Below are 12,617 nucleotides of genomic sequence, written 5' to 3'. Positions count from 1 at the left end.
CCCCAGCTGGCTGGAAGGAGGAGACGCACCAGCAGGGGCGGCAGGGGCCTTCCCTGAATACAGACCTGGGAGACGCCGGGAAAACACTGGAGAAAGGACAGGTAGAATCTCCTAAAACGGATGATGTCTGGGAAACAGTGAGTGACTCCAACTATGTGAAGACGGGGAGTGTTTCCCCAGCTTTGTGTCATGTTATAATCACATGAGGAGCTTTGAAAAAGGCCCCCGTTGTTCCCCATGCCCAGGCCACACCCCATACCAATTCAATGGGACCATCTGGGAGTAATGAGCCGGGTATCAGTAACTTTAGAAGACCCTCGGCCGACTCCAGTGTTCAGCCGAGTTCGCAAACCAGTGGAATACAGCGTTTGTGTCCGGAGGCTAAGACTGGAAGCGCGGCGGAAATGCCCAGCTAGGTCCTCTGGTCTTTAGGAGGCCATGTGATGACCCCCCCGCCCCCCCACCAAGGCTTTTGAACTGTGAGAGATGCACAACAGAGTTGGGGCAAGTTTAATGCGCAGAGGAGATGGGAGGAGGCCAGGCGGGAGCCCACTGGCTAGGTGGACAGGCTTGTTCTCAACTCCACGCACTCACACCCTCGCCTCCCGGGAAGCAGTGCTGTCGCTGAAGCCCAGTGGGGTCCTCCTCCTCCGCCCGGGCGCTGGGGCGCTGGCGCAGTGGTGCCTCCAAAGGAAGTGAGAACCCCCAGGAAGCAGAGTGGACTCGAGCCTTGCCTCGATGTCTGGTCCGGCCAGTCCCTGGTTGGGGGGCCGGGGTGGGGAAGGATTCCCGGGGAAACTGAGGACCCACAGGGGCGGTGAGGGGGAGGGCGGGCCGCTCGCAGCCCCATCCACGCCGACATGGCAGCCTGAGGTTGGCCCGACCACCTGCCCACTTGGTACCCACGCTGCCCTCCCAGAGGCTTCCTTGCAGCTTTCTGCCTCCCCGGTGGGCTCCACGAACACTGCTGTCAGCATTGAGAAGCCCGAGGCCTCACTAGCCTCTTCACCCGCATCCTCAGCTTCCCAACAATGGAGGGTCGAGCTCAGAGTGAGTACTCGGCATCCAGCGAAGGGCTGACCGGGAGCTACAGGAAGTGGGAGCGAAGGGTCGGGCTCGGCGACCCGCAAGTTTCTTTGCAGGAGGGACTGATGGAGGGATGGGCAAGTCCAGGCCCCTGGGTTCACCGTGGCCTCCATTCCTGCGGCCATCGCAGCGTCCGGGCCAAGGCGAACAGAGTTCCCCAAAGACCGAAACGTGTCGGTGGGGGGAGTGTGTGCGCTGTCCCCCGTGGTGACTGGTCCGAGGCACCCGATTTTCAAAGGCAACCGACAGCCGCTCCACGGCAGCCCCCGCCCGTGCTCCTGGAGAGACGTCGAAACGCCTCTTCTGAACACACTGGCAAACACCCCCTCCCACCCAGAGGCGACGTGCACGTGACAGTCTTCGGGCTCTTGCAACTACGTGGAAACTTGGAATAGGTCTGCGGCTGCACACAGCTGGCCGCCGGGGTCCCCGCGCCCCCGCCCTGCTCATCAAGGCTCGGGCGCCGAGCCACCCAGAGCAGGGGCCCCGCGCGGCCGCTGCACCGCGCCGCCCCTGCCCAGCGCCGTGGCTTTCGGGCTTCCGCACCGCCCGCTGCGCCCTGCCCACCGGGGACCAGCTCCCGAGGCGGCGGCGGCTGCGGCCCCAGTGCGGGCCCTCAGGCCCCAGGCATGTGGGACCCACGGGCAATTAGGTGCGTACGCGGCGCGGGAAGAGCTGGGGAGCAGCCGGCCTTCCGGGCCCCGCGCCTCTTCCAGGCGGGAAGCTGCCGTGCGCTGGGGCTAGGGACCCCAAGGCGGAGGCCGAGCAGGCCATCCCCTTGTGCCCCGCACTCCTCCAGGTGCAGACCGGGTTTGTCTCGAGGGGTCGGACCCGGGGCTGCTCCGGCCTTCCGGGCCCCAGGGGACTAGGGCGCGCGCTGCGACAGGACTGCGGCGGCGCGCGCGGCCTGCCTGATCCCCCAACCCGGGGACTGAACCTTGTGGTTCCTGGGCGCCCCCTCCCATCTCCCGGGGTGAGGCGGGGTGCGGACCTCGGGGCACCAGCACGTTCTGACGAGAAGACCTGTGGACGCGCCCCCGGGCACGCACTCGAGCTGGCCCGCGCCCGGGAGTGGGGCGGGATTTGTGGGGAACTTGGAGAGGCACCACTTCCCAGCAGGGAGAGGATCGCGATTGCAGCCCCAGGAAGGCCTCTTGCCCAGCCTTCCCAATCGTGAGCGGGGCTTGCCCGAAAGGGGCTGCACCGCCCACAGTCCTCAGCGAAAGGAGTGTAGGGTGGGGGTGCAGCAGGGGCTTAAGGCCGAGAAGGGGAGTCCCCAGAAGCCCAGGCTTCTGCTTTTGGTCGTTTTCAAATCTGGACTCGGAGCCTGGAGCCTGGAGCCTGGGGGGGTGCACTCAAGGGAAGCCCTGAGCATTTGCAACGCCTCCGTTGAAGTGGTGCCTATCTTTCAGCGTGCAGGGCGGGCCAGCCAGCTTCCCAGATGGGGTTGTTTCTGGGTGGCCGAAAGCTTTGGTGCGGTGGTGAAAATTCTTTGGGAGATGGGCAGTTTGAATAATAAAGAAAATGATTTTTAAAAGAGAGAGAAAGGGGACCCTGAGGTGACTAGCCCCTAGCCCAGTTGCTGCTATTAGCTCAGTCAATACTTGGCTGGAAGAAATACCAGGGAGCAAAGGGCTTCTTGCATGTCTAGCACTCAGGTTCTCCCCACGCTGAGCCTCCCCAGTGGCAGGCACCTTTCTTAGGCAAGGTTGTTACACAGATGGCTTGGTCTTTTGTTGAGCATCTTGTTTTGCACCTGATAGGAAGTTCTACCACCTTGAAGGAGAGTGAGAAGTTTGTTCCAAGTGTTTGCCAGTCAGCCCTATTATGTGGGACTGCGACATGGGTGCTTGGGTTCTCAGTGCCGTTTGCTGGCCCTTGCATCCTCCGCAGGGGGTGGAGGTGGGAACGGGGTGTGTGGCATTCCTCGGTGGGGTCAGATCCTACCCCTTCGGCACATGGGTTTCTCAGTCTCCTTTTGACCAAGACCAGCAAGAGAGACCACATCTGCCCACATACAAGTAATAGGGATAAAACTCTACAGTAATTTCACAGTATACTTATTCTCTTCTCAGGGTGAGGCACAATGACATTTTCTGTTTCTCTATCATTATTATTTTTTAAAGCTAGTTCTAATCCATGAACTTGAGGCCTCCAGGGGTGCCCATCATTTTGGCATCTCTGGGCCACACATTAAATACACAAACACAAACAAAAACTGATGAGCAAAAAAAAAAGATTTTCAGTGAGTGTATGATTTTGTGTAGGCTGCATTCAGTGCCATCCTGGGCTGTGGGTTGGACTCCCCTGGAACCAGGTTAGGTGGTGGGTGCAGGCTGCCTTTGGGACATCTCCAGGTGGGCTGAGGAGCACATCAGCCTTTCCCTAGGAAGGAACTCTGGGAGGGAGGAGACAGTGTTGGACAGATGGAGGCTGATCTTCATACTCGAGCAGGGAAATTCCTGCCTGAGTAATGAGAGTACCACAGGACAGGGCTGTGTGGCTCGTACCGGGCAGCGTCTGCAAAGGCAGGCTAGAGGATGCTTCTGGTCACGGTGGCTGTCTGCCCACCCGCCTGGCTGCTGGCCATGGGCCTTACGTGAGTGCTGGTGCTTGGGGGTGGGGTGAAAGGGGAGAATGAGGATTCCTTGCTATTATGCCTTCCTTTTTTTTTTTTTTTTTTAAAGAAGGAAAGAAAGTGCTGCAAGCCTGCCACAAACTCTGGATTTATAGATTGGAAAGGGGATTCTTTAAGTCTCTGGTCAGAATTTCACACCTGCAGTGTCAGGAGCTGGGCCATGAGCATTTTATAGGTGAAGAAACCAAGGCCCGTCTCCTGTTAGTCACCAGTGGTGGGTCTGGGATCAGACACCAGTTCTCTTGACTTCCCAGCCTGTAGCTCTAGGGGACCAAATAGAGACTTTGCCTTTGTGAGATTATTAAACTTGCTGATTACTTCTGTTTTCCTGTGGCTGATACTTAAGGCTTGTCACTGTGGTATAGTCCCTCTTACTCCTACCTTGTTTCTTGGGGTGAAGTTTCTTTTAGCAGAGTGGAGCCTGCAAGCCCCACGTTGGGGTGGGGAGGATAAAGCACTCCTGGATGTTTTTAAGAGATGAAGTGGAGGTTGGGGTGTGGGCCTCCGGCCATTGTCATTGTTACGTAAGAGCGTGGCATTGTTTTGATTGACCTTGAAGAATAGGCTGTCCACTGCCCTTTCAGAGGGGGAAGTGGAGCTGACAGCTCAGTGCCTTGCCTTCGGTTTCCCAGCCAGTGACGCGCTAACTGTGGACTCGTGGCTTTTGTAACAAGTTTCCTTCGTGTGGAGCCTGAGGTTCTTATGGTCAAAAAATCCTTGCTCTAAGAAATGAAAGAGACATTTGAGGGCAAGTTGTCTTTGTAGCAAAGATGACACTAAGTTACAGCAGAGATGGATGGTGGGGACAGTGGCGGTGGGAGGGAAAACACTTAGGTTTAACATTTTTTTAAAAAGTATTAATAAAGAGTTAATGAACTGAAAAAAAAAGTATTGAGCCAGATAAACAGGCAGCTCTGGAACCCCAAAATGCCACAGTGCTTAACCCAAGAGCAGTGTTCTTCCTTTCATCAGCGGGGTCGTCCATTCTGCCTGGTCAGACATTTTTCTTGGTCTGAATTCCTCAACTGGGCATTGCTTCACTTTCTTGTTTTTGAGCAGTGCCTCGTCTCCTTGTTTTTGTGGGAAATCGGGAAGCGTGAATCAGCCTTACCGATGACACCTTGACCGGGTCTACCTGACTCGGCTCCCTGTCTTGCCCGGGTGTTGAGGTTTCAGTGGCCACCTGTGCTCACTGTGGCCTGTGCGTCTGAGCTCCTGTGAGCCCGGGGAGCTGGTGGCGCTCCTGCATGGCGGCCAGAGCCGAGCCATGGGTAGGGTTAGCTACCTCTGTGTTTGAAGTTCCTAAGGCATTTAGATCGAGATGTTTGTCATTTTTTAAAGCACTGGGTCCTCCTGCAATGGGGCCAGAGGCAGGAAGTGGGCAGAGTCAGGAATGGGGCAGGATTGCTATTCCTAGAAAATGGTGATGACCTTTCAGAGGCATAGGGGTGGAAAAATTTCCCCTTCTTCCCTGCCAGGTTCTTTGGCTGTTGTAATAGTGAAGCTGGTGGAAGACAGATTAACAGGAGAATAATAAGTTTAATTTTATGTGGGGGAGGCCCATAAAATATGAGGTTCAAAGAAGTGAGCAGAGCGAGAAGCTTTTTTATCTTTTAGACACTGAAACAATGTGTTTGTGGGAAAGTGACAAGACCAAGGGGCGTGAGTCGGGGGCAGTAAATCAGGGAAGAAGTAACAAGGTTTATTTATACAGCCTTGTCTGCCCTCCACTCCCTGTCTGGTGAAAGAACGCCTTCTGCCTCCTGGTACAGGGAGTGTTCCTTTCACATGGGAGATTTATCTCACAAGGTAGGTCAGAGTGTCCTTGTACTGGCTGTTTCTCAATACCTTTAATGCAAAATAATCAGTATACCAGAGAGACGTATTTGGGGGTCATATTCTGCTCCCCGTCAGAGGAAGCCAGGCCATTTGGGGGAAACTGTGCAACATGGAGCATGGAGAGAATCCCAGTGCTCTCCTGGGCAGTTTGATCTGCTGGGAACAAGGATACTTGGGTGGTAGCCTTGAACGGGGATGAGCTTCTTGCCCAGCTGTGGCCTGCAGGGTACTCTTCTTATGTCGCCCGTGGGCCAGCTCGTCCTTGGCCCCGCAGGGTCCACCCTACCTGGCGGCTCAAAATTTGGTGACTTCCAGGGCTCGCTCAAGTCCGAACTCATTGGCCACTTACCAAGTAAGGTTCTGTCTGATAGGCCTTTTCTTCTCTTCTCAGTGTCTGGCTCTTGTCACCCCTTTTCACTTTTTGTTTTTCAGGGCAGTGTCACTTTTCACAAAACTCAGGGCCCAGGCCTATGTAGGATGTCAACAGATGAGGCACAGGCATTGCTAATGGTGGCAGCATGGAGTGAATGCCAGGCAGGCCCATGTGAAAAATTTTGTGGAGATGCAGACAGGCACTCCAAGAGCGTTCCCAGCCCCTAAATCCTTCCGGGGGGAGGTATGGGAGGTCAGTTTTGGGCCATGTCTAGACCGAGGAAAAGAACTTCTAGCAGGCAGATTGAGGGGTGCCAGGAGGGAGAGATAAGCATCCCTGGTAAAAGAAGCAGCTGCTTTTTAAGAATAATGATGAGTAAATGGGCTTTACCTTAAATATCAAAATAATAATGATGATGATGGTGATGATGATGTAATTATAGTAGTAGTAGTTGATCCTGCGCCAGGCTCTATGGTGAGCATGTATTCATATGTTATCTTAATTAATTCTGACAGGAATATTATGAGTAACCTTCTGCCCTAGAATGTAAACTTCACGAGTGTTTGGGCTGGTCTGGCTCACTCACATGTCCCGAGCATCCAGCAGAGCACTTGGCACTCGGTACTTGTTGATTGACCGAAGAAACGAGAGTCCAGTTCACCTAGGGGGTACCGTCTGCTTTCCAGTGAGGAAACTGAGGCCTAGCGTTGAGTGAATTAGGTACCTGACCCCAGGCCCGGAAGAGGTAAAGTGGGGCTTGATCTCAGGCTCTAGATTTTCTCTTCTATCGGGGGACACATTCATATCCTTCTGTCCTCCTCCTGGCACCAGCCCCAGCCCCACTGTGTTGCCCTGCAGAGACCCATGAGAGGGAGGCAGCCAGATGCATTGGTGTCGCACATGGTGACCACGCCGTGGGGCTTGCAGGGTTGGAGAACGCTGGAAAGGTAAGTGGAGGGCGTGTGTGTATGTAGGACTTAGAATGAGAATCTGAGCTACCGGGCTTTACTCTACAGGGAGTTCAGCACTGTGAAAAGTGGTGTGTGTGTGTGTGTGTGTGTGTGTGTGTGTTTAACAGTTCTAGGTTTTATTTAGAAAGCTGGAAGTATAGATGGATAGATCTTCCCATCTGGCCACTTTTTTCAAGGCCAAGTTCAAGGCCCTGTGTTTCAGGAAACTTGTTAGCTAGTGTTAGAACTGGGGCTAAAACTCAGATTTTCCCAGCACTACTGAGGGGCTGCCCTTCAGGGGTCCCTGTCTGGGGGAGACTTTTTTATGGGAATTTCCAGGGTAGCTCTGAACCCCTCCTCGCTCCTCCCCATGTCACAGTGGATGGTGTTTTAGCCTCTTTGCTGGGCTTGTCTTGCCCTGCATCCAGGGAGGGAGAAGTAGCTTATCCTGGTCTGGAGGGTGGAAGGTGCAATGGAGGCCAATCCGCATTTAAAATATCACAGAGGGGGTTGGGGAGGGATCTGGAGGACAGGTTGATGGGGCTGCTATTCAACTCAAGTTCCCTCATCAATGCGAAAGCGCCTTTGTTCCAGAGCTGCCCCGGGAGGGCTTTGTGCCCTCCAGGGCTGCTCCAAACTTTGCAAACTTTGTAATCATCTGTAATTCCCAGGTGCTTTGGGGGCAAGTGGAGAATATGACAGGAATGTGGTGCCTGCCGGGCAGCCTGGATTTAGCACAGATGCTGAGTCAAGATTGATGAGCAACCTGTACGGGCTGATCCTTAACTTCCTCCTTTGTGTTCAGGCGGAGTGAAATGCTAACGTTGGGGGCATTCTCTGGGTTTGCTGTTGCAGGGATTTGATTTAAATCCTAAAGGCTGTCCTTCCCATTTTCTCCAGTCACCCTCACCCTTTGTGCAACTCACCCCTCCCAGGGCTTGTGAACACTGATCTGGGTACAGATTTGGATTTGCGTCTTGCTTGGAGATGTCCCGTCACCTTGATTAAACCTGTTTTCTGACCTGGGAAATTTGGATAACTGGCATTCTAGGGACATTCAGTGAGAAAATACCCAAGAAAAGCTTAGTCTGTGGAACATAGTAAGTGCCCAATAAAATTTACTTGTTATTGTGCAGCTGCCTTACACTACTCACATTCAGGTATCAGAATGGAAAAAGGCCAGTCTGTGGCACACACTGAGGAGCAATTGTGACTGTCACCGGCCACCAACTGGGAGGAGGCCTCTCTATGACCCTTCTCTTTGGAGGTCAAGTGATCGAGACTTCACTGCGGCATCAGGAGTTGACACTGATCTTTCTGTGTCGTTCAGTGATATTTCTTGAGCATCTTGCAGGGACCTGGTGAGGTTTCAGGGACTCGGACCTGCCTTTCAAAGTCCAAACCATCTGCAGGCCATCCAAGTCTAGAAGGTGCTGTAAGATTCTCAGCTCCCCGTTCCTTGACAATGGCTTTCTCTGGTCCAAGTTGGCATTTCCCTCCTTTTGGAGGGAGTTAAAATAGCCCTTCCTTTGTGAGATGATGGGGAGAGAAGATGGTACACTTTTTAAAAATGTCTTAAAGACATTTTTAAAAATGTCTTAAATGGCAAAATAGAGAGTTAGCAGCTCTATTTAGGTTCCTTTTGATTCCTTTCCTGTGTGTGCAAATGTTACTGCCTTCCAGCTCCAAACTGATGTATAGGATTACTCGTTGCTTTGAGCATTTCTGCATCCCTGAGACTGTAATTTCTTTCACACGGGAATATGTGGCACTTTTTGCTGACTATTGAGTTCTCCACAGGTGCCTATGAATGTGCAAACATCTCTCTCCTTTGTTTTCCCAGAGTAGCCAGCCGCTGTGGCAGTTTTATTTTGGTTGGATCTATCTGGTGGTTTCTGCTTTGTACTTTGTGTGGTTGGCTTTCATTAACTTTGCGTCTTCCAAGGGAACAGCTGGCAGTTCAGCATTTCTTGGCTTTCCAGGAGATGGTGAGAAACCCAAAGCCACCAGTGAAATCAACTGCCACCCCCTTAAGCATTTCTCCCTTTCCAGTTCCTCCAGCTTAATCGTCTGCCTCTGATAAGTAAAGAGCCAGGAAATCATTTATTCATGCAACAACGCTGAGCCCTCCGGTTGCAGAAGTAACAAGACTTAGTGAGACTTGGTTTCTGCCCGAGGAGCTCAGTCTAATGGGGAAAGCAGGAAAACCAAGGTCTAGCAGGGTGCTTTGGGGCCTAGCAGAGGATGGGGGCAGGAGAGCCCCGACAGAGGCCTTGTTTAATGTGAAGTGGTAGAAAGAGAGGAGATAGGCACGCCACTGTCCTTTCCTTTCTAGGGAATGAAAGAGAAGAGCTACTTAAGCAACAAGAGGAAAGTTTTAGAAGGCTGCCGATGTCTTTGGTATTTAGGGAAGGGGCCAGGGAGCAGGTTGGCCTCAGAGGCAGCGGTACCCTGCTTTCTGCCTCTCTGGCCTCTGGGTATTGGATTCTCTCACGCCAAAGTGGCTATTTTGCAGGGTAGGGGCAAGGCCACTCTGTCTGGAGCCTCCGACCTCAGCTGCCACCATGGTTGGAGCTCCTGCAGAGGTGCCAGTTCAAACACTGCTGTGGAGGGGCTCCGGCCTGTAGGTCTGAGGCTTAGATCGTACCTGAGGGCCGGCCTCTGTGCACCTCGGCTCTCCCCTGAGCAGGTCTCTGTGCTGAGCTGGACAGCCATCTCAGTGAGTGATTACCACGGTGACAGTCCTGCAACTGAAAAGTTTTCTAGGGCCTGTGAGCAGGTGCTGAGCCCTTCTTCCCAGAGGAACAATCACTGAGAAGGACTTGGAGCCATTTTCAGACTTGCCAGCCATGACCCCTCCCATCCTTCCTCCAAGGCCTCGAGTCTCACTGATTGTCTTAGCTACAGCTCCTTGACTAACTGACTGGTGATTTCAGGGAAGCCCTGTGAAAACAGGCAAATACTAGGGCTGTTTTTAGCAAATGTTTTCTCTTTGCTGAGTCCACAAAACAAAGGTTCTGGCCAAGCTGCAGGGTTTACACTCAGATTACATGCAGGGACCACCACAGCTAATACCAGTGCCCTGAGTCGTCGAGGACCAGGGATGAGACCTGGGATCCGGTCTGGGCTTTCCTGCCCACCCCAGGGGGTGTGGGCCAGGGCACCCCGGTGGGGGCCTGGCCATAAGCTGGGGTTTCATGGACCGTGCTCACTCACTGGTGTGTGACCTTGGTCAGGCCCTTGAATCTCTGAGCTTTGGATTCCTGGCTCCAGAATTTTAGTCCAAGCACCTCACTTTATTAGATCCTTTCTGTTTGTGTGATTCTGTGAATGTATTCAGAGAGGGTTGCTGGGTGATCTCCCAGATTTACTTCCCAACGATTACCACTCCGGTTAGTGTCATAAGTGTCCTTCCAAAAATTCTCGCAGATCCAGTGTACACACACACACACACACAGATATTTCCATAAGTTCTTCAAGTTGCACTACCAAGTGTCCTCCAACTTGCTTTATTCACCCTAATTGCATATTGTTACATTTCTTCCTCTTTATCTAGATCTGCCTTATAGTTTTTAACAACTGTATGGTGTACCGTACTAAGCTGTACCATTTTTTAAAAAATATAAAATCCGGCTGTGGGGCTTTTGGATTTCTGTTGTTTTTGCTTTTACAAAGAACGAGGCAGTGCGTGTCCTCATGCACTTGAATGAAGTAGGTTTGTAGAATGAATTCCCAGTGCGTCTAACGTTTCTATAGATAGAAGCTTCACCACCCAGTCCCGCCATCGGCAGCAGTGTGTGACAGTTGCTCTCCAGCCATCATAGTGCTGAGTTAGGGTGTTACGCTACTATTTTCAGGGCTTTTTGATGTATAGAAGTTTTGCATTTTTCATGGATTCATGACTAGTGCTATATGGGTTCTGCTTTTGTTATCATTAGAATGGCTTTCTTGAATGTGGAGCTTGGTATTAAAACTTTTGAATTTACGTAATTCAAGAATCAGAAACTAGAAACGGAGGGAGTAGGGTCTCCTCCTCAGGTCCCCTCCTCCACCTCCACCCCATTTCCCAATAAAGGTAAATCATTTTATTTCTGGTGGATCCTTCTAGAATTTCTTTATGCATATACAAGCAAATACGAATATACATTCTTATTCAGCCCTTCTTTTTTTTTTTTTAACTTTGCACAAAAGGGAGAATAGTGTACACACTATTCCTGCTTTTTAAAAATATATTTTGGAGACTCCCAAGTCAGTAGTACGTAGAAAGCTCCTTCCTTCCCCCCTTCCACACTTGTGTAATGCCCTGTCTGGGGCCTGCACTTTAATTGACTGAACTGGTCCGCTGGTGATGGGCATTAAGGTTGGCTCCCGTCTTTTATTATTATAACGAGTTTGACGGTGACTAATCTTGCACGTCTGCCACGTCCTACGTGTTCAATCAATCTACAATATTGATCCCCAGAAGCGGCATTACTGGGCCAAAGGCCATATGTACGAGTCACTGATTAGATATTAACCAAATTTCCCCCTAGAACAGCTGAACGTGACCTAAAATGTGTCCCTGTATTTTTCTTTGTGCTTTCATGGTTTCTTTTTCCCAATGCTTTTTTGGTTAAAGAAAATTAGATACTAGCTTGTGATAAAAGGCACACATTTTAAATATACTGTTCAATAAGCTTCGACAAATTTATACACCTGTGTGGCCACCTCCTCCCAGTGAGACTATTGAACATTTTCATCCCCCGCAGAAAGGGCGTTTGCGTCACCCCTTTCCAGTCACTGCCCCTCCCTCCCTTTGGTTCCTTCCCTTTGTTGGTTCTAGAACTTGACCTAAGTGGGATCCCAAGTGTATACTCTTTGAGTGTGGCTCCTTTGGCCAAGCATCCCATTTTTTGATATTCTTTATGTTGCTGTGTGTGTCAGCAGCTTGTTCCTTTTTATTGCTGCAGGTTTTGAAAATAATTTTATTTTTCAATTACAGTTGGCATTCGCTATTTTATATTAGTTTCAGGTGTACGGCATAGTGGTTAGACAATTTATGCTGTGGCTTTTTTTTTACACTAATATTTTTTCATTCATTTAGAACGGACTTGGTATATGATGTGTATTAGTTTTCTGTTGTTGCCAGAACAGATGATCACCAACTTAGCATCTTATAACAACCAAGTTACACAATTATCTCACGGTCGGTGGGTCAGAAGTCTGTGTTAGCTTGGCGTGTGTCACAAGGCTGAAATCAAGGTGTTGGTTGGCTGGGGCCTAATAGAACCCTCTCCTGGGCTCATTCGCGTGGTTGGCAGGACCCAGTTCCCTGCAGCTGTAGGGCTCCTGTTTCCTTACCAACCGTCACCCAGGAGCCTCTCCAAGGCCACTACCTTCCTTATCACGTTGGCCCCTCCGTCCTTCAGACCTGCATCGATGGGTGTCTTCCACGCCTCCCATCTCCTGCTGCGTCTCTTCTGCCTTCCTCTTTCCAAGGTCTCTCTGACTCTGGTCAGAGGAAGTTTTCTGCTTTAAAGGGTTCATCTGACTGGGTTGGGCTCACTGGGCCATCCGGGTAACATCCTGCTCTTAACATCTGTAATCTTAATGACATCTACCAAGTCCTTTTGCCATGCAGTGTAATGCTTTTACTGGTTCTAGGGGTTGGAGTGTGGGCTTTTGTGGGGAGGTGTCCATTACTGGTCCACCGCATGGTACAAAGGAGGAATTTAAATTCTCTTCTATCTAG

General features: G+C 51.4%; 1 protein-coding gene across 1 annotated transcript in view; it reads left to right on the top strand.

Moving 5' to 3' along the window:
• The first annotated feature begins 1,454 nt into the window (after positions 1-1,454).
• The window catches only part of TRANK1 (tetratricopeptide repeat and ankyrin repeat containing 1), a 95,195-nt gene continuing 84,032 nt past the window's right edge, over positions 1,455-12,617 (top strand). Inside the window, exon 1 of the mRNA XM_037070875.1 lies at positions 1,455-1,738. Coding sequence (XP_036926770.1) covers positions 1,716-1,738 — 23 coding nt within the window. The 5' untranslated portion in view covers positions 1,455-1,715. The remainder of the gene's footprint in view (positions 1,739-12,617) is intronic.

This window comes from Sturnira hondurensis, unplaced genomic scaffold, assembly GCF_014824575.4.
Source record: "Sturnira hondurensis isolate 20B ecotype Veracruz unplaced genomic scaffold, ASM1482457v3 Scaffold0019006, whole genome shotgun sequence".
In the NCBI taxonomy this organism is placed as follows: Eukaryota; Metazoa; Chordata; class Mammalia; order Chiroptera; family Phyllostomidae; genus Sturnira; species Sturnira hondurensis.
The sequence above is the reverse complement of the archived record's forward strand: the minus strand, read 5'-3'. Positions and strand labels throughout refer to the sequence as shown.